At 36.4% G+C, this 22,047-nt stretch overlaps 1 protein-coding gene and 1 long non-coding RNA gene across 2 annotated transcripts in view; one reads left to right on the top strand and one right to left on the bottom strand.

Annotated features, from left to right (window-relative positions):
- neb (nebbish) overlaps positions 1 to 22,047 on the bottom strand; it is a 164,398-nt gene that overhangs the window by 9,247 nt on the left and 133,104 nt on the right. The window contains exons 2-3 of the mRNA XM_067765770.1: positions 1,482 to 2,095; positions 1,211 to 1,394 (exon numbers count right to left, since the gene is read on the bottom strand). Coding sequence (XP_067621871.1) covers positions 1,211 to 1,394; positions 1,482 to 2,095 — 798 coding nt within the window. The remainder of the gene's footprint in view (positions 1 to 1,210; positions 1,395 to 1,481; positions 2,096 to 22,047) is intronic.
- LOC137242211 (uncharacterized) lies at positions 14,199 to 15,929 on the top strand. Its single transcript, XR_010950128.1, has 3 exons — positions 14,199 to 14,362; positions 14,422 to 14,581; positions 14,656 to 15,929. It is a non-coding gene; the product is annotated as an uncharacterized lncRNA (long non-coding RNA).

Raw genomic sequence — 22,047 nt, 5'->3', positions numbered from 1 at the left:
TTGCTACCATAAGCCCGATTTTAATTGATTGATAGAACAGCTTATTTCTGTTGCTATTTGATCAGATACTTTTATATTGGTTGCGCAAGATGCGCACGGGTCCGACTCGTAATAAATACAGCCGAAATAGGTTTTTACGGAAACGTAGCTATTTGACATACAGAATTCTTTCTAGAATCCCTTTCGTTGGTCCCATGGAAGACTAGTACGCTTCATTACTCGTGTAGAAAAGTAGCATACTATGTTATTTGAGTGTCGGACTAGAACTCGAACTGTGCTAGTATTCAATGCAAATGAACGGGTTTCGATGCAAAAAGGAACTGTGCTAGCCATTCATGAGAATTCGAAATGTGCAAGTTTTCGCTAGAAGCGACGAATTAAAAAACTATGCAACCGTTTTTTCGTAGTTTATTGAAACCACGAGCATATTTCAGGGGCTACAGCTCGGTCAACTCTATGTGAAACCCACCTAGAGCTCAAAAGGACATTAGTTGGAAATATTCAGCTTCAATAATGAATAAGAACAGTAGGTTCTATTTGATTTAAAAACAGCATATGACAGGTCGTTAGAGCGATAGAAGATTTTCAACAACAACATCCATAAAAGGCCTATCCGCATCGGTTACACTTACAACAAAGGTTTTAGGCATGCTGCCGGTGTAGGAATCATAAATACTCTAAAAGCTTTCAAATATACAAAAAAGTACAGTATATGTATGTGCAAAAAGTTGATCATTATTTAATTGGGGTTTTAATTCACTGGCCGCCGATGTGTGATGGTAGCGTGCTTCGCCTACTACACCGAAGATCCTGGGTTCACCCCCCGGACAAAGCAACATCAAAATTCTAGAAACACGTTTTTTTTTCAATTAAAAAAAATGTTCTAACGAGATCGCCCCTCGGCAGTGTTCGGCAAGCACTCCGAGTGTACTTCTGCCATGAAAATCTCTCAGTGAAAACTCATCTGCCTTGCAGATGCCGTTCGGAGTCGGCATAAAAAGAGTAGGTCCCGTCCCGCCAGTTTGTAAGAAAAATTTAAAGGAGCACGACGCAAATTAGAAGAAAAGCTCGGCCTAAAATCTCTTCGGAGGTTATCGCGCCTTACATTTATTTATTTATTAATTCATTGGCGGGTCTCTCATTTTGTTAGCTTTCGGTAAACTAAAAAGAGAGCGTGCTTAATATACATATGTCCATTTGATAAACTCACCATATTGTTATTTCGCTGAGAACAAAATGGATTCGATATTCGAAAGTAATGTGTACCACCAATTACCAAACGATCTCCGTGAAACATTTTTTTGCGTTCCCTTACAAGATCACCATTTAGAAAAGTTTCGAAATCTGCATTTTGCGGTATTAAAAAAAGTTCACCGTTCTCGTTTTCAATTACACTAAAATTAATTTCGGTAAGTTAATATATTACGTAAATATGTATATGTAAGATTTATTCACAGTAAGATATCAAAACAAAAACCTACCAATGATGATACGCCACTAGAGGGCCGTCCAACACTATATCCGGCTGACTGCAATAAGTTGAAGTGCGTGTTCGGCCAATTTTTACTTGTCCAGGTGGTAAAATATAAAATAGTGTATTACTAAATATTGTGTCAGCAGCCAAATTAACAAGACAAGCATGCTTTTGATCTGTTGATAACTCCAATGCAAGTCCTTTGCGTCTAAGTAGCCGCAATTCGGACTTGCGTTGATCATCGGCTTCTTTCAATCGTTGCATCCAAGATTTTTGCGCCCTGTCTAATTCTTTTTCGCGTTCACATAGCTGCTGGCGTAAGGCTTCGACTTCACTATCATCGACAGATGTTTCTATAATGATTTTTCGTGGCGTAGGATTATTGTTCCCTGACAGACGACGTTGGCGTTCATATTCATTTCTCAAGGATTTAAGGCGATCTACTTCGGCACGTAATTCTCGAATAATTTTATCATGAGGTGATTCATTTACTTTCACCCTATTGACTATACTACGAGCCTGGCATGCATAACGTAATGTGGAGAGGGTTTCATCAATATTAATACTGGCTGGTGAAATAGTTGCAAGCATAACTGTCTTTGAATTCCCACCAAGATTTTCCTATAATAAAACTTCGTACAGTAAATAAGTAACTACATTTGTGAGTAAAATACTTAAGAGTATTCACAGGCCTGGTTATAAGGTCATGTCGTTAAATTTTGAACTAAATGGTTCAGTCAGATAACTTGATAACGATGTTGACGTGAATACTGAAACTATGAAGTATGGTGCATAATAAGTTTTTTAAATGAAGTAAGACTTTAGTTATTTAATGAAATAATTTAAAACAAATTTTAAGTTAAACGGTTTTATTGAAAACAATACTTACATTAATGTCCGGTTTTTCAGTGCGACTTTAAACTATATTTAAAGTTGACTAGAGTTTAAACTTGCCACTTTCTTCGTTAACATAAAATTGTGTTGCTTATCTCAGCTTAAGCGGATGAAGTGGCAGGGTTAACTCTAGTCAACTTTAACTGTAGCTTAAACTTGAACTGAAAAACCGGGGATAAGTAATAATAATACTCAAAGCTAGAAAATAATTAAGTAGGTCCTAGTCATTATACTCATCGTCAATCTAGGGCGTTGATCAGACAATTAAATAAAAGCGTTGATGACTAGTACCTAGGACCTACCTAATTATTTTCTAGCTTTTAGTATTATTATTACTTCATGTAAGTATTGTTTTCAATAAAACCGTTTAACAAATTTTTTTTTATTATTTTATTTTCAAGTTTTTAGTCTTTATTTAATTGCCTATTATTTGTCATTCTATTTAGTTCATTTAGTGACTCATTATTACAAGGACTCTTTCCTGACAATTTATTACAATCTAGGTCCTCAATACATAATCCTTCCAAAGACTTTACTCGACTGGGCGCCACGTATGCTTGTCTCTCCTCGAACTCCAAAGTATTTTGATGTCACTTCTACCGGACTGTATGGAATATTTGTTCCAAATATGAGCCAAATCGGACCACAAATACGAGTATTTCTAATATCTTGATCCTTGCGCCACCTAGCGGGGATTTTTTCATAGGTCGCTTCCTATTCATGTATGTAATATGTATTCCAAATATGAGCCAAATCGGACCACAAATACATTTTTTTTATATCTCGATCCTTGCGCCACCTATCGGAGTTTTTTTCTTATTATTGCATTGTCATCGGGCTCTGAACTATATTTCAAGTTTCAAGCTTGTAACTTATCGGGAAGTTACTTAAATTTTAATTACAATATTCGTTACCCACGGCCGCCCGCTACACAGAGTCAAGCGAAATAAAACTGTTTAAAAACAGAGCTGCTCAACTCCTATATGAAATACAAAAAAAAATTTCAAAGCATATGGAAGTTTTTGATTTTCATATGCAGGGCTGTTGAAAAATTTTTATAATGAAGTGCAAATCACAACACATATCGTTAGCTTAATGTGAAAATGTGCTAAGTCACTTTTTACGAATTTTACAGAAGACGAAAAGAATGAATAATTTTTGAAATAACCTTTTTTCAAAACTGCGAATGAGGATACCTTAGTTGCAATACTTTTGAGTGTAGAAGCTTTGAAAAAAAAAAATAAAAATCATGTATGCTTACCCAGCAGCTATTTTATGACTTAGCACAATTCCCAGCAAACACAGTTTCTAACGTTAGAGAAATATTGTAATTTTACACTAGAATTCTAATGTAGTTCTCTAATGCATTTCGAATCGAAAACTAGGTTAGAGAACTAGGTTAGAATTCGACTGTGAAACGATTCGAATAACACTAGAAATGCGATGTTATGATTATTGTCACAGTTATCGATTATTTGCACGACATGATCACTCATCTTTAGTGTTATACAAACTAAATAAAAATAGTGAAAAGTTGTGTGGAAATATTATAAGTTGGGAAACAAGTTTTTTTATTTATAATAGTAAATACTAGGAAGTGAAAATGAATCAAAAAACTTAAAAAAGGAAAGCAAGCAGATTATTGAAGTACTATTTGAATGGCATGAAGAAAACGCTTCCTCATTCGTACCTCAAACCAACGCTGAGCACAATTTTTACGTGCGGTTTTAATTTATTATAATAGAAAAAGCCTTTGAAATATGTTCATTCTTAATACATAAACTTATAACCAAATAAAACTATTTGATATAATGAAACAATGAAAATTTTGCTGATTTTAAATAATTTAACTTAATTGCGCATCACTTAAAAATTCTCATTAGAAACTCATTAGAAATTGATGTTAGAATTCGATTAGAATTCTAACCCTTTTCTCGATATCGAGAACGAAGTCCCCTTTTTGTCGAGAATGCTATAATTCGCGACAGTTTCGCAAATCGTCCTCTAACCTTCTACCTTAGAGAAATACATTAGAATTCGATTCGTCTTCTAATCGTTTTCTAACCTAAATGTTTGTTGGGTTTCCGCACTTAAAAGAAATTTTTTCTCCTGACTTAGCACTTTTTACTCAATATGTTTTCCCATCACTCCTCCACTTTAATCATTGAAATACAACGCTAAAACTATCGTCAACATCTACATCCCTCCTGCCACCTGTTGCCCTAGTGGATACCTCCCTAATATCAGAGCCTTACTCACTGGCAACAATCGCATTATCTTAGGCGATTTCAATGCCCATCACGATCTATGGCATTCAAATTTGCGGGCAGACAGTAGGGGTGAGATGTTGGCGGAAGCTGTCACAGTTCGCCAGATATCTCAATCGTGAGCGCAGAACTCGTAAACTGCGTCAACTGGCAGCCGATGGTAACATTGGCATCCGACCACCTGCCTATACTTATTTCGCTCGTGCGTACCGCCGACTTCATCGTCACCGAAAAACGCACTTTCATAAACTTCAAAAAAGGAAAGTGGGAAGAATATAAATCTTATACAGACAACCTCTTTGCTGCCCTCCCTATCCCGACTGATGCCCGCCAAGGGGAGCGTGCCTTCCGCAAGGTCATTGAATCCGCCTCGGACATAAACACAAATTCAGCGCGTCACCAATCACCATCACCGCTAAAGAGGTTGAGGACGTCATTGGTCGCGCTAAACCATCCAAAGCAGTGGGCCCAGACGGAATAGCCATGCCGATGCTTAAAAGCCTAGGGAAAGAGGGTTTCAAATATTTAGCGCATGTCTTCAACCTGTCTCTTTCCACCTTTGTCATACCCGAGAAATGGAAAATGGCCAAGGTGGTCCCGCTACTAAAGCCTGGTAAACCAGCTAACATAGGAGTCGTATCGTCCGATATCTCTCCTATCGCCAGTAGCAAAGACGCTTGAAGCCATTTTGCTCCCTTATTTCCAAGCAAATTTGCAGCTAGCCTCTCATCAGCATGGCTTCAGAAAACTCCATAGCACCACCACCGCGCTAAATGCCATTAGCACCCAGATAAATTGCGGTTTAAATCAAAACCCCCACCATAGAACAGTACTCGTAACGCTAGACCTATCAAAAGCTTTTGATACGGTCAACCATGGCACATTACTGCAAGACCTGGAAGGGTCTACCCTTCCCCCATGTCTTAAAAGGTGGACCGCAAATTATCTGGATGGTCGGCAGGCATCGGTGCAATTTAGAAACGAAACATCAAAACCAAGGAGAATTAACCAGGGGGTGCCACAGGGTGGTGTCCTATCCCCACTTTTGTTTAATTTCTACATATCTAAGCTACCTTCACCAACGAAAGGAGTCACAATCGTTTCCTACGCTGATGACTGCACAATAATGGCCATAGGCCCAGGCCCACAGATCGATGAGTTATGCAATAAAATAAACGGCTACCTCCCTGATCTCTCCAGTTTTTTCGCCTCGCGAAACCTGGCATTATCACCGACTAAATCTTCCGGGACCTTATTTATAACATGGACGTCCCAAATGTCGACCATTTTGAACATCCACGTCGATGGCACTACGCTACCGACTGTCCTACACCCCAAAATCTTGGGTGTGACCTTTCATCAGGATCTAAATTTTGGTGAGCACGCAGCCGCAATTGTTCCGAGAATTCAGAGCCGTAACAAAATCCTTAAATCCCTCGCTGGCAGTACCTGGGGAAAAGATAAAGAAACGCTCATGACTACATACAAAGCAATTAGCCAGCCGATTACGTGCTACGCGTCACCCATATGGCCGCCAAGCCTAAAAATTACCCACTGGAAGAATCTACAGGCCTACCAAAATACTGCTCTCAGAATTGCCACGGGCTGTCTTCTTATGTACCCAGAACACCATCTGCATAATGAGGCGAGAATACTCCCCATCAGGGAGAGAAATGAGATGCTGACCAAACAGTTCCTGTTGAATGCCCAGAAACCTGAGCATCCCTACAGACATCTGATTGATGAACCAGCACCCCCCCCAGCGGGTTAGGGGGTCAGAATATACCCGCGGTAGGTATGCCTGTCGTAAGAGGCGACTAAAATACCAGATTCAAGGGGCTGTGTAGAGCAACCCTTCAGGTTGCCAGCGCAATATATAGCTTCTCCAAACCCAATTGTCAACCTCACCTATCCGCGGCGAATCCTGTCTCACTAGCAGACGAGGCTCTGGCGACCCCAAGCTCCTCAAGGAACTTGGGGATGGGGAGGGAGGAATGGCCTGAAGGTTTAACGTGGCCACATAAATCGTTCCCAAGATGGTCGGGCTAGCACTTTAATGATGCTGTGTTACCGGAGCGTACCGGATCTGTATCCGGCAAAGGACCATCACATCGATAACACTCCCCAAAGCCTTCGGGGAGCAACCTTATCGCTACAACAACAACAACAACATGAACCAGCACCGCCTAGGGGCTTAAGGAGTCATCTCCGTAAGCACTTTGAGGAAATACGGCACCTGAGAACCCAGCCGTATGAAGCGAAAAAACACAAGCAGGTCCTTGGTGAACTCCACAAGCAGGCGTCGGACCTTTATACCGGGAATTGCCCGGTGAATCCAGAAGAAAAGTATCCAAAACTCGCGGAAGAGGAACGCATACTCCCCAGGGAAACGCGTGTCACTCTTGCTCAAGTTCGCTCTGGATAATGTAACAGGTTAAACTCTTACCTATCCAGAATCAACCCCGACATACAAAATGTATGCCCCGCTTGCAATGTGTCCCCACATGACACCAACCATCTCTTTAATTGTAATGTGGAACCAACGCCTCTAACACCCCTTTCCTTATGGTCCACCCCTGTTGAAACAGCAAGTTTCCTTGGACTCCCGTTAGAGGATATTGATGACATTTTGTGATCGGTCGCGCCTGTTAGGTGGGGCGAAGCACTGCTACAACAACAACAACAACAACAACAACTAAAACTATATATTTCACAAAAAATTATATTTATTTGTCAAACTATTTCTAACGGTTCTGATCCGGACTCTTTTGCCGGATGGTGCGCAGACAATAATTTATTTTAAATTCAAACAAACGCTGTGTTGTGTCTTATTCCATAAAGACAACTGCCACATACTTTATCTACAAACTAAATGCTAAATCTCTTAATCGTTGTCAAGAGAGTATATACTTGGGTGTAATTGTTGACTCTTTTTCTAGTCACATTGACTTCGTTGTTTCAAAATTTGTTGCAATGGTTGGGTTCAGTAGACGTAACACCAGTGAATTTAAGGACCCTATGAAGTTGAAGGCTCTTTATATATCCTTGGTCAGAAGTGGTCTTGAATATTGCTCAATAATATGGAATCCTTTCTATGAATCTAACTCTTATAAAATTGAGAAAGTTCAAAAATTTTTTACAAAAATTGCTTTACGTATGCTTCACTGGCCGGACGGCCTGCCATCATATACCAGTAGGCACAAATTGCTTGGTCTTCAAGCTTTGCATGACAGAAGAACTTTTATCTCACTCATGCTTGTCTATAATGTAATGAACTTAAGCACGAATTGCTCTAATTTATCTAATTTGTTCATTCCATATATTCCACTGTGTGATCTTCGGCATAATATATTATATATGGAAAAAAGTTATAAAACGATGTTATGAATGAAGCTATAACTAGGACTATATACATCTAGCAAATCGATTCAGATTAGATTATATATGGAAATAAGTCATAAAACGAATTATGCTATGAATGGACCTATAACTAGGACTATATACATCTAGCAAATCGATTAAATAGTATTAATTTTAATAATAGCTTATATAAGTTTAAGCTTGAATTGTAAGAAAACATGTAGTTATCGACATGTAAGAATTGAATAGATTATGGTCAGCGCAAAGCATTTATCAACACATTGTGTTTGCAATCCTCTCAAGGGGTTGGTTGCCAGCGCAATATATATCATCTCCAACTCAATTGTCAACCTCACCTAACCGTGGTGAATCCTGTTTCATTGACAGCCGAGGCTCTGGCGACCCCAAGTTCCTCATGGAACAAGGGGGTGGGGAGGGCGGGATGGCCTAGAAGATTTAATGTGGTCATATAAATGGTTCCCGCGATGATCGGGCTAGTACCTTAATAGTGCTTTGTTACCGGAACGTACACTCAGGGAAAAAACATTGTAAAATCAACGAAAACGTGCTTAAATCAACCAAAAACGTGTTTAAAAGTGATGTAAATATGCAAATTTTTATTTTAAAAATGTGCATTATAACATTGTAAAATCAAGTAAAAACATATTTGATTTAAAAATTTTCCATTTTTATTTTAAACACTGTACATTTTTGATTCAAAAGCTTTCATTTTTAATTTAAAAATTTTAATTTTTGATTCAAGCATACTTTTTGTTAATTTAAATAGCAAACGTGTTTGAAATAAAAATTTTCATATTTAATTCAAATATGATTGATATGAAATTAAATACGTAGATTGTTGAAATAAAAATGCGTTTTTTTGTTTTAATAATGAAACATTTTATTTTTTTTATTCACCACTATTCATATATTCACCTTTTTTAGGCTGTATAAACATTGTTAAGGCTTTTGTTATAATATAAGCTACAGCATAAAAATTAACTATATTATGAATTAGAAATAATAAACCTTTTAACACATATAGGACAGCATATAACATATATATTATTATTTTGATGCAAAAATGAATTAATTTTAAACAATTCAAGATTATTAGCAGAACATAGATAATAATTGATTTTATAATAAGTTCCTTTATAATGTATTTAAGTTAAAAGTATTACAGTTTTACGGTTAAAAGTATTACACATTCTGTATAAATTCCTATTAAAAAGTGTTGCAAAAAAACCCAAGAATTTTCGCGTTTGAATCATTTTGAAGCAGATATCTAAGCACTCAAGAAAGAATTGAAATTTATACAATGTTTTATCAAAGTATATAAAAAATCTACTTATATTACCCTCATCTATTCCCTCGATAATTATGAAAGGCTATACTGTCATTCCTACAGAGTAGTACATACTTATCAACTCATTCATTTTTCTTTCGTAATCGTTGATTGAAGTTAATCTCAAAACAAAGATTTCTTGCGAGTCTGCTATTGTAGCTTTTTTCCTTAGCTTTCCGCAGGAACTTTGAAACCTTGACCACTTAGCAGCGATGTCAGAATGTAGTCTTGCGTATCTTTAAAGATTTAATGAAAATATATTGATTTAGTAGTTTTCTGTGTTGGTTTGTTAGCCTTCATTTTTATTTACCTTTGTTCGTTGAAGCTTTGGCAATAGAAAATAGCTGTTTGCAGGAATCGTTGTTGAGATTAGTTTCATAAAATCGTTGAATTTCATTGGTAAACATTTCCCATTTCGAATACAAACAATCTTCCTTGTCAGGGTACATGATCTTAAAATCAAGTTTTATCTGTAATGTGTAAATGTATTTTTAGAATCTGTGCACCAAATATGTAATGTCATTCTTACCAATTCAAGACCCCGCGAGTCAGAATACTTGGGTCACGCTTGGAGAAAATCAATGTTGGTCATTTCCTTTATGTAATTCTGTCGCAAGTTGAATGATTTTTGCCACTTATCTTTCATTTTATTTATCTTTGACAAAATATTAAATATTATTATTAGAATTGACAGCAGACAACAATAATGAACTCAACCAACTGATTCTTCTTGCACATGTTAACTATGAGCATGTTTAAAATAAAAATGTTTATATTTGAAGCAAAGTTTTCATTTTTGATTTAAGTATGGGAAGTTGTAATTTAACTAAGCGCATATTTAAAATAAAAATGGTTATGTTTGTAGCAAAGTTTTCATTTTTGATTTAAGTATGGAAAGTTGTAAGCTCAAGACATTTTTAAAATAAATACGAGCATATTGCAATTGAAAACGCAGCATTTTTAAATCAAATATAAAACACTTTAAAATACAAAACGCATTTTTATTTTAAAAATCCTATTTTTAATTTAAAGATGTTTTGCTTTGTTTTGAAAATTTTCATTTTTAAAACGAGAATGGCCTCGTTTAAAACGTGCATGGGAAGAACAAAATTTTTATTTTTGATTTTAAAATGCGATTTTTCTCTGAGTGTGCCGGATCTGTATCCGTCAAACAACCATCAACATCGATAACACTCCCCAAAGCCTTCGGGGAGTTTCTTTATCATTAATACAACAACAACAAAGCATGTACTTTTAGACTGAATGATTTAAATAAATAAATAAAATGCGCGCACAGGTTGACTTAGCACATTCTTTTTAACAACTGCCGACTTAGCACATTTACACATCATTGCCCACAGCACATAAAATGAAAAATGAAAATATTTTTTTTGTGATCGATGTATTTTGAATTCAGTTTTAAAACTTCATTCAAATAAAATTTTTCAAAAAAAGTGACTTAGCACATTTTCACATTAAGCTAACGATATACAAAATTGTATGTACACTAAAACTCTTTTAAATAAAAAAAAAATTATTTAATAATTTGGGAAAAATTTAAACAAATTGACATCAGGGGGCCTACTCTGTATTGCGATGCGAAAGAAAAAATACGCGAAATCGCAAAATCGGTACTCTGTATCTTGACATTCGCATGTATATTTTGACTTTCGCATTCACATTTTGCCCATTCGCAATTTTTCTCCCTTTTCGCATTGCCGGCACTCTGTAAAGCGAAAGCGAATGTCAAACAGCATTCATTTTCGCATTTTTCTTGCTACAAGTAAAGGCATTCGCATTGTTCAAATATGTAAGTATTAATTGATGATTTTATAAATTGATATCTTTATATTCATTTAAAAATATATAGGACAACTCAAAAAACAAAACAAACACAAAAGCAACAATTTGTAATCCTAGTTGACTTAAAATACATAAATAAATAACAATTAAATCGAAACCACTTTTTTATAAAGCATTTCTATTGGAAATCATGTCATTTTTTATTTGTTCTCTGATACAACTAGCAATATTTCCCATTCTATGATTTTCCACATTTTCTGTATTTATCACGTTCACTTCTTCCAGTTCAATTTCTGAACTGGGAGGATTTCTTCATTTAAATCAATCCTTTCTTCATTTAAATCGTTCCATAATGCTACAGAATCCTTTTTTTAATTTGTTCAACAAAAATTAATCGTTTGCCGAAATTGTAATCGCCTTGTTTCTTTTGTTCTCTTTCTTTGAGTTTGGTCAGTGATGCATACTCGAGCAAAAAATTAGCGAAAAATAAAAAAGCGACATTGTTAGCGATGCGATAGCGCTACAGAGTTCCAATTACCTTTCGCATCGCAATTTATTTTCGCATCGCAATGCCTTTCGCATCGCAATACAGAGTAAGCCCCCAGGACGGAGAAGGCGACAGCTGTTTCGATTATACATTGTAAATCTCTTCAAAGCCTTTTCTCCTTAAAAACTTTACAACAACTAAGGCATGACGTAGCTGAATGCGTTTGTAACCATTGCAAATATCGTAGGAGTGCGGGTTCGACTCCCACTCCCGGGAGAAAAGGCTTTGAAGAGATTTACACGGTATAATCGAAACAGCTGTCGCCTTGTCCGTCCTGATGTCACGTTGTTTAAATTTTTCCAAAATTATTAAATAAATTATAAAATTAAAAATTGCTTGAAATAAATGTTTTCATACATTTAAAGCGATAGGGGCAATCCCCGGTTAACTCATATAAGTAGACAACATTTGGTGAATTCGTTGTAGTTCTATAAATAGAACAAAAACAACAACAAATACCAAGTTTCTCTGAAAACCGCCTTACAAACATGCATAACTTCAACACATAACTACATACGAATTATGTTATGTGTAGAAGATAATCTATGCGAAAGAAGACAATTGAGAAAAACTTTGCAACAACTAAGGCATGACGTAGCTGAATGCGTTTGTAACCATTTCAACTATCGTAGGAGTGCGGGTTCGACTCCCACTCCCGGGAGAAAAGGCTTTGAAGAGATTTACAAGGTATAATCGAAACAGCTGTCGCCTTGTCCGTCCTGATGTCACGTTGTTTAAATTTTTCCCCAATTATTAAATAAATTATAAAATTAAAAATTCCTTGAAATAAATGTTTTCATACATTTAAAGCGATACGGGCAATCCCCGGTTAACTCATATAAGTAGACAACATTTGGTTAATTCGTTGTAGTTCTATAAATAGAACAAAAACAACAACAAATATCAAGTTTCTCTGAAAACCGCCTTACAAACATGCATAACTTCAACACATAACTACATACGAATTATGTGATGTGTAGAAGACAATATATGCGAAAGAAGACAATTGGGAAAAACTTTACAACAACTTAGGCATGACGTAGCTGAATGCGTTTGTAACCATTTCAACTATCGTAAGAGTGCGGGTTCGACTCCCACTCCCGGGAGAAAAGGCTTTGAAGAGATTTACAAGGTATAATCGAAACAGCTGTCGCCTTGTCCGTCCTGATGTCACGTTGTTTAAATTTTTTCCCAAATTATTAAATAAATTATAAAATTAAAAATTGCTTGAAATAAATGTTTTCATACATTTAAAGCGATACGGGCAATCCCCGGTTAACTCATATAAGTAGACAACATTTGGTTAATTCGTTGTAGTTCTATAAATAGAACAAAAACAACAACAAATACCAAGTTTCTCTGAAAACCGCCTTACAAACATGCATAACTTCAACACATAACTACATACGAATTATGTGATGTGTAGAAAATATATGCGAAAGGCAATTGGGGAAAACTTTACAACAACTAAGGCATGACGTAGCTGAATGCGTTTGTAACCATTTCAACTATCGTAGGAGTGCGGGTTCGACTCCCACTCCCGGGAGAAAAGGCCTTGAAGAGATTTACAAGGTATAATCGAAATAGCTGTCGCCTTGTCCGTCCTGATGTCACGTTGTTTAAATTTTTCCCAAATTATTAAATAAATTATAAAATTAAAAATTGCTTGAAATAAATGTTTTCATACATTTAAAGCCCGTATCGCTTCCCCGGTTAACTCATATAAAAAAAAAATTATAATAATAATATTAATAATTTACTTTCAATGTTTAAAGAATTTTGGGACCATCAATGAATAAATTTTGAATTAAAATTTTTCTCAGTGCTACAATATTTTTGAAAAATTGGTTTGTTGTCAATTTGTTAGTGTAAATTTGAATATCATACCGAAGTACCTTGGCTTCATATCGAAGTGCTTTTTCTTTGAACTTTCATCTGAAAATCAGGCACTTTCAGATGAATCGAATTTATATTTGAGGGCATATGATAATTTTTTTTGTATTCAAAGTGTGAATTTGTATCTGTGGCTATTCTTCAGAGCAAAACAAAAACAAAAGTACTATAAGTGTATGCACTCAGAGAAAAATCGCATTTTAAAATCAAAAATAAAAAAAACGAGGCCATTCTCGTTTTAAAAATGAAAATTTTCAAAACAAAGCAAAACATCTTTAAATTAAAAATAGGATTTTTAAAATAAAAATGCATTTTGTATTTTAAAATGTTTTATATTTGATTTAAAAATGCTGCGTTTTCAATTGCAATATGCTCGTATTTATTTTAAAAATTTCTTGAGCTTACAACTTTCCATACTTAAATCAAAAATGAAAACTTTGCTACAAACATAACCATTTTTATTTTAAATATGCGCATAGTTAAATTACAACTTCCCATACTTAAATCAAAAATGAAAACTTTGCTTCAAATATAAACATTTTTATTTTAAACATGCTCATAGTTAACATGTGCAAGAAGAATCAGTTGGTTGAGTTCATTATTGTTGTCTGCTGTCAATTCTAATAATAATATTTAATATTTTGTCAAAGATAAATAAAATGAAAGATAAATGGCAAAAATCATTCAACTTGCGACAGAATTACATAAAGGAAATGACCAACATTGATTTTCTCCAAGCGTGACCCAAGTATTCTGACTCGCGGGGTCTTGAATTGGTAAGAATGACATTACATATTTGGTGCACAGATTCTAAAAATACATTTACACATTACAGATAAAACTTGATTTTAAGATCATGTACCCTGACAAGGAAGATTGTTTGTATTCGAAATGGGAAATGTTTACCAATGAAATTCAACGATTTTATGAAACTAATCTCAACAACGATTCCTGCAAACAGCTATTTTCTATTGCCAAAGCTTCAACGAACAAAGGTAAATAAAAATGAAGGCTAACAAACCAACACAGAAAACTACTAAATCAATATATTTTCATTAAATCTTTAAAGATACGCAAGACTATATTCTGACATCGCTGCTAAGTGGAGTTCTTCGTCCTTCGTCAAGGTTTCAAAGTTCCTGCGGAAAGCTAAGGAAAAAAGCTACAATAGCAGACTCGCAAGAAATCTTTGTTTTGAGATTAACTTCAATCAACGATTACGAAAGAAAAATGAATGAGTTGATAAGTATGTACTACTCTGTAGGAATGACAGTATAGCCTTTCATAATTATCGAGGGAATAGATGAGGGTAATATAAGTAGATTTTTTATATACTTTGATAAAACATTGTATAAATTTCAATTCTTTCTTGAGTGCTTAGATGTCTGCTTCAAAATGTTTCAAACGCGAAAATTCTTGGGTTTTTTTGCAACACTTTAATAGGAATTTATACAGAATGTGTAATACTTTTAACCGTAAAACTGTAATACTTTTAACTTAAATACATTATGTTGAAATGCAACCCTGTTATCAACTTACATATTTTAGCTACCCTGAATTGTTGTTTTTGTATAGTAAAAAGCAAAACCAAATTTTCTGTATCTACTTTACTTCCTTTTTATAACATTGAATAAAAGCCACATTTTGTAACATTGAATAGTATATTCAATCGTGTTTTTCTACTTGGATCCGTCAAAGAAAAAGTAAGATATCCAACAGGTTATGGGCCCAGGTGCAAATCCCTGGGAACCAAGTAAAACGTATTAAGTGGCAAATGGGAAAAATGACTTCCTCGCTTTTCAACATAGAGAAGCTGAACGAGTCCAATTACGACTCATGGAACTTGCAACTGCAAAGTGTGCTCGTCCATCAAGATTTGTGGTCGGTTACATGCGGAGAATCACCACAGCCAGGCGACGATGCAGCGGAAAAGACTATACAACTGTGGAAGGCTAAGGATGATAAGGCAAAAGCAACGATAATCCTCAGCATCACGCCTATGCAGATAGGCCATATCAAAAACTGCAAAACGGCGAATGAGGCTTGGAAAAGTTTACAGGAAGTGCATAGACCAAAAGGACCTGTAAGAAAGGTAACCTTGTTTAAGCAGTTGCTTGGCATCCGAATGAATGACGGTGAGTGTGTACAGCAATACGTTTGCAAATTCACAACAGTTGCAGAGAAGTTGGCTGAAATCGGAGTGTGTCTCCAAGATGATTTGTTCGTCATTATGCTTCTTGCAAGTTTGCCGAAATCATTCGAAAATTTGGTGGTTGCCTTGGAATCTCGCGACGAACTACCAAATCTCAGTGCGGTGAAAATAAAATTAATTGAAGAAGGCGAGCGGCGTAAAACATGTCAGACAGAACAGACCGAAAGTAGCGTGCAAGCTTTTGTAGCACACGCAAACACAAACGTAAAGAAAAAATGTTATGAAAATGCAAAATCATACGATGGCGCAAGTAAGCGCACTGGTAGTAGCCAACGAACGAACGTAAAAAGTTATTGCTGTGGAAAAAAAGGTCATTTCGCCGCACAATGCAAATCAAAAGAAAGAGATCAAACATCGCAACAAAATGTTAAACGAAATGGGCTGTTCGCTGCTGTTACTAACAGAATTTTTAATATCAATGCTTGGCGTATTGACAGCGGTGCTTCTTCGCATTTATGTTGCAATCGCAACATGTTTGAAGAGTTTGAACCATGCGAAGAGATAATTATGCTAGCAGCGGAACACAAAATATTAGCAAAAGGAAAAGGTGTTGTTCGGTTAAGAACAAGCGAAATTGACATAACACTCGTAGATGTCTTATTTGTCCCTGGTTTACAGTGCAACTTTATGTCAGTTGCCAGAGCGGTTAGCAGCGGCTACATTGTCGAATTTAAGGAAAACACGGCGAAGATCATTGACAAGCACGGAGGAATAATTGTTTGTGCTAAGAAGGTCAGTGATTTGTACATATTTCAAGCAAATGAGAATAAATTATTTCTTTCGAGGAAAACTTCTGATGACGTGATTAAATGGCACAATAGGTTTGGCCACCTTAATTTCGCTAGTTTACGGGAACTAAGTAATAAAAATATGGTATTTGGACTTTCTCTCAACATCCCGTCTGATGTGAAGTGTGCTTTGTGCATGGCAAGTAAATGTAGTCAAAGACCATATGTTAGCTCACAAAATTTTGCAAAAGATGTATTAGGTGTGGTGCATACAGATGTATGCGGTCCGGTAAATGTTTCTTCAATCGGTGGAGCCCGATACTTCTTAACCTTTATGGATGATAAGACGCGGTACATTTTTGTTTATTTCTTACGGAATAAAAATGAAGTGTTTGACAAATTCAAAGAGTTTAAGGCAATGGCAGAGCGTCAAACGGGCAAAAAATTGAAAATATTAAGAAGTGACAATGGCACAGAGTTTGTCAACAATGAATTTAATGAATTTTTAAGAGAAAATGGAATTTTGAGGCAACTGTTGGTTCCGTATACGCCACAGCAAAATGGAGCTGCAGAGAGATTAAATCGTACGCTTATTGAAATGGCAAGGTGTATGCTGTTAAATTCGGGTCTTCCACAGTCATTGTGGGGTGAAGCAATATACACAGCTGCATACTTGAGAAATCGATCTCCAACTAAAGCGTTAGATAGTGTAACGCCATATGAAGCATGGCATGGGTACAAGCCAACAGTATCGCATTTGAGGGCATTTGGATCATTTGCAGTAGCACTTGATAAACGCCAACGAGACAAATTCAAACCAAAGGGAAAGGAGTATGTAATGGTCGGATATTCCGACACCTCCAAGGCATATAGGTTGTTTGATAGAGAAACGAAACGTTTAATTGTTAGTCGGGATGTATACTTTATTGAACAACTACAACACAAACAACAGTCTGAGGTAATTTTTGACGTTTTCAATCCAACACATATACATGTTTCCGAAAATGAGGAGGTATCTCCTTTACCTTCCATTAAAATCGATGAAGCTACGAAGAACGCGAACGAAGATGAGGTTGCCGTCGGTGACGACATGACTCGTGTACAGCTAGAGAGAAGTGATGATGATTTCGAATCTGCTGAAGAAGACCGCCTCTCAGAAGACCAAACTGAGCTTAAACGTGAACCAGACAGACCTGAGGTAACTCGCACAGGCATATGGCTTAGACCTAGAGGGAAGCAGAACTATTTAAGCTTGATGAAAACGGACGACATTAAAATACCTGCGACAGTAGACGAGGCTTTATCCAGTGCACTGTCAGACAAGTGGTATGAAGCAATGAAGATTGAATACGAATCGCTATTGAAGAACAAGACATGGGAGCTTGTGGAGCGTCCTAAAAACCAAAAGGTGGTGCGTAACAAGTGGGTGTTCGCTGTCAAGAGGGATGTGAATGGAAATGTATACCGCTATAAAGCTAGGTTAGTTGCGAAAGGGTGTTCGCAAACGTATGGCCTAAACTATACCGAGACGTTTTCACCCGTTGTAAGGTATAACACTATTAGAATGATTTTTGCTATAGCTGCGGAGTATCGTTTGCACTTGCACCAAATGGATGTTTCCGCCGCCTATTTGAACAGCGAATTGACAGAAGATGTTTATATGAGTCAACCTGAAATGTTTGTTGATAAACGTTATTCGGATTATTGCTTGAAGTTGAACAAAGCGCTATACGGACTTAAGCAATCGGGTCGACAGTGGAATATGACATTAGATTCCATATTGAAGCAGATAGGTTTCAAACAGTGCAAATGTGAACCGTGCGTATACATTATGCACAGAGACAAACAGATAAATATAATAGCCGTATACGTTGATGATCTTTTGATTGCTAGCACAGAACTTAGTGATTTACATCACATTAAGAATTTGATATCGCGTGAACTAGAAGTAGTGGACAAGGGGCAAGTCCAAAATTTTTTAAGCATGGAGGTCGAAAGAGATGGCGACACTGGAAGTATAGCTGTCAGTCAAAAGGGACATATTAAAAGGCTACTTCGTGAGTACCAAATGGAAAATTGTCGGCCGATCGCCACCCCTTTAGACCCAGGGCACCAAGTTAAGTGCGATGACCAAAATTTCAAAAGAACAGATCAAATGCAGTACCAATCTCTCATAGGGTCACTTATGTATTTGGCTGTGTGCACCAGGCCTGATATTTTGCACTCAGTTTGTAAGCTAGCGCAACGAAACAATGATCCACATGTAGAGCACTTATTGGCAGCGAAGCGGGTATTGAGATATTTATGCACAACTCAAAATAAACAACTGAGGTACTACAAGACAGGCAAACCAATTGAGTGTTTTGTGGATTCCGACTGGGGCGGTGACACAGGTGACCGTAAATCGTATACGGGGTATGCAGTTATGTTAGCCGGAGGTGTATTTTCATACGAATGTAAGAAGCAAGCAACCGTAGCCCTTAGCAGTACCGAGGCCGAATACATGGCGCTAACTTGTGTTGCAAAAGAAGCCATTTATCTAAAACAGCTTTTAAATGAAATGGAAGTAGAAAGCCCGGATGCGATGGTTTTGAACGGGGATAACTTAAGCGCGATGAATTTAGTTAAGAACCCCGTATACCACGCTCGAAGTAAGCATATAGATATTAAATATCATTTTATAAGAGATGTTTATCGAAGAGGCGAAATCGAGCTCAATTATTGTAGCACTAACAATATGATTGCCGACATATTTACCAAGAACCTAGCCAAACCTTGTCATGAAAAGTTTTGTAAAATGTTGAACATATATTAGTTTTTTATGCTCAAATATGCTCGTTGAGGGGGCGTGTTGAAATGCAACCCTGTTATCAACTTACATATTTTAGCTACCCTGAATTGTTGTTTTTGTATAGTAAAAAGCAAAACCAAATTTTCTGTATCTACTTTACTTCCTTTTTATAACATTGAATAAAAGCCACATTTTGTAACATTGAATAGTATATTCAATCGTGTTTTTCTACTTGGATCCGTCAAAGAAAAAGTAAGATATCCAACACATTATAAAGGAACTTATTATAAAATCAATTATTATCTATGTTCTGCTAATAATCTTGAATTGTTTAAAATTAATTCATTTTTGCATCAAAATAATAATATATATGTTATATGCTGTCCTATATGTGTTAAAAGGTTTATTATTTCTAATTCATAATATAGTTAATTTTTATGCAGTAGCTTATATTATAACAAAAGCCTTAACAATGTTTATACAGCCTAAAAAAGGTGAATATATGAATAGTGGTGAATAAAAAAAATAAAATGTTTCATTATTAAAACAAAAAAACGCATTTTTATTTCAACAATCTACGTATTTAATTTCATATCAATCATATTTGAATTAAATATGAAAATTTTTATTTCAAACACGTTTGCTATTTAAATTAACAAAAAGTATGCTTGAATCAAAAATTAAAATTTTTAAATTAAAAATGAAAGCTTTTGAATCAAAAATGTACAGTGTTTAAAATAAAAATGGAAAATTTTTAAATCAAATATGTTTTTACTTGATTTTACAATGTTATAATGCACATTTTTAAAATAAAAATTTGCATATTTACATCACTTTTAAACACGTTTTTGGTTGATTTAAGCACGTTTTCATTGATTTTACAATGTTTTTTCCCTGAGTGTGGGGGTTGAGCAGCTCTGTTTATATGTAAGTGCAAAGCAAAAGCGCTTTCAATGATGAACGGGCACTTCCGTATAAAAAACAAATTTACACTAACAAATTGACAAACAAAAATTATTCAAAAATATTATGACACCGAAAAAAATTTGTATTCACAAGTGATTCATTAAGAAAATTAAAACTAATCCACTAATTTAATGGTTTGACCTCAGAACATCAAACATCATGAAATTCTCCGCACGTTCAGTCTGAAGTACTTTTTCGTGTTCTTAACAGTTTCTGAGTTTGGACTCGAGCAGTTGCTGAAACTTTGCATCGACCTAGATAACTAGATGGACTAGCATTTAGTCGCCAGCAACATCGATTCAAAATTTTAAGAAATTGACGTTGCTATGATCTTTTTAAACTCAGTTTTTCACCACGATTCCGAAGCTGTAACTCCGGTGATGATCTGAATGCCATATTAATGATCGATTGAAGTTGTAGTGCTGTACTTTGAGAATTAAGTTTAATTGCTCTTGAGTATTGTGATTGTTTGAGAACTTACTTGATGGTTGTCCACTCTTGATGGAGATAATTCCCTTGAGGGTTATCCTTGAGTTAAAGAAAAAAAACGATGATTTCCAGATAGTGTGGTTCACTACCACTTTCAATGAACAAACTTTATTAATAACTAAAATTAGTGATAAGACAAAATGAGATCTTATTCGATATATCTAGCAATAAAAATCGATAAAATATCAGCACCAATCAGGTGCAGACCCAGTCGGACAGTTGGTGTCACAATCTGCGGACGATCCGTTGACTTCGGTGTGCAATCTGCAAACATAGTTAACAATCTCAAACATCCTGCCCGGCCGAGCGGGTACGTTCAGGATGATCCACAAGTCGGCATAACTTCTGAATTGGTCGCGTACATTCTCCCATTGCATGTTTGATGGTAACCACTCGTACCAACCCGTCCTTGCCCGGATGTAGCTGAATGACTCTACCGAGTCGCCAATGAGTAGCGGGTAGATTCTCATGTCGAATAATGACAATATCACCTACTTGGACATTGGTTCTAGCCCCTTGCCATTTTGAACGAGTCTGCAGAGTAGACAGATACTCATCGTGCCAGTGCTTCCAGAAATGTTGTTGCATTTGTCGTAGTTGGCGCCAGTACGATAATCGGTTAGCAGGTATCTCGCCAATTGGTTTTTCTGGCACTGCCACAATTGATCTACCGATTAGGAAGTCCGCTGGTGATAATGCCATCTTGTCGTCGAGCGTATCGTGTAATGCGACAAGGGGCCTGGAATTAAGACATGCTTCCACATGCACCAAGAGTGTATGCAGCTGGTCGTAATATATCGAGTGCGTTCCCACTATACGCAGGATGTGTTTCTTTGCGGATTTTACCGCAGCCTCCCAGAGTCCCCCATGATGGGGTGCTCCAGGTGGTATGAAATGCCACCGAGTGCCCTTGTTCGCCAAACTCTGTTTAGTATACTCGCCTAGCCATGCTTGCAGGTCCTCTGACATCATGCGATTTGCGCCTGCGAAAGCCGTGCCATTATCACTGTATAGATCGGAGCATGGGCCACGTCTATTCACGAAACGGGTATAAATGTTGATAAATGCTTCAGCTGAAAGATCTTCTGCAAGCTCGATGTGCACTGCCTTGGTGGACATACATACAAAGATTCCAGCATAAGTTTTCTTGACCGTGCGGACAGATTTCGAACCAATCCGAATATTAAATGGGCCGCAGTAGTCCACACCGGATATCGAAAAGGGTGGTGCGGAGATAACGCGTTGCTTTGGCAAAGACGCCATTCGTTGAGTAAC

The sequence above is a fragment of the Eurosta solidaginis genome, chromosome 2 (assembly GCF_040869045.1).
Source record: "Eurosta solidaginis isolate ZX-2024a chromosome 2, ASM4086904v1, whole genome shotgun sequence".
NCBI lineage: Eukaryota > Metazoa > Arthropoda > Insecta > Diptera > Tephritidae > Eurosta > Eurosta solidaginis.
Note: the sequence above shows the minus strand (reverse complement) of the source record. Positions and strands in the feature narration are given on the sequence as shown.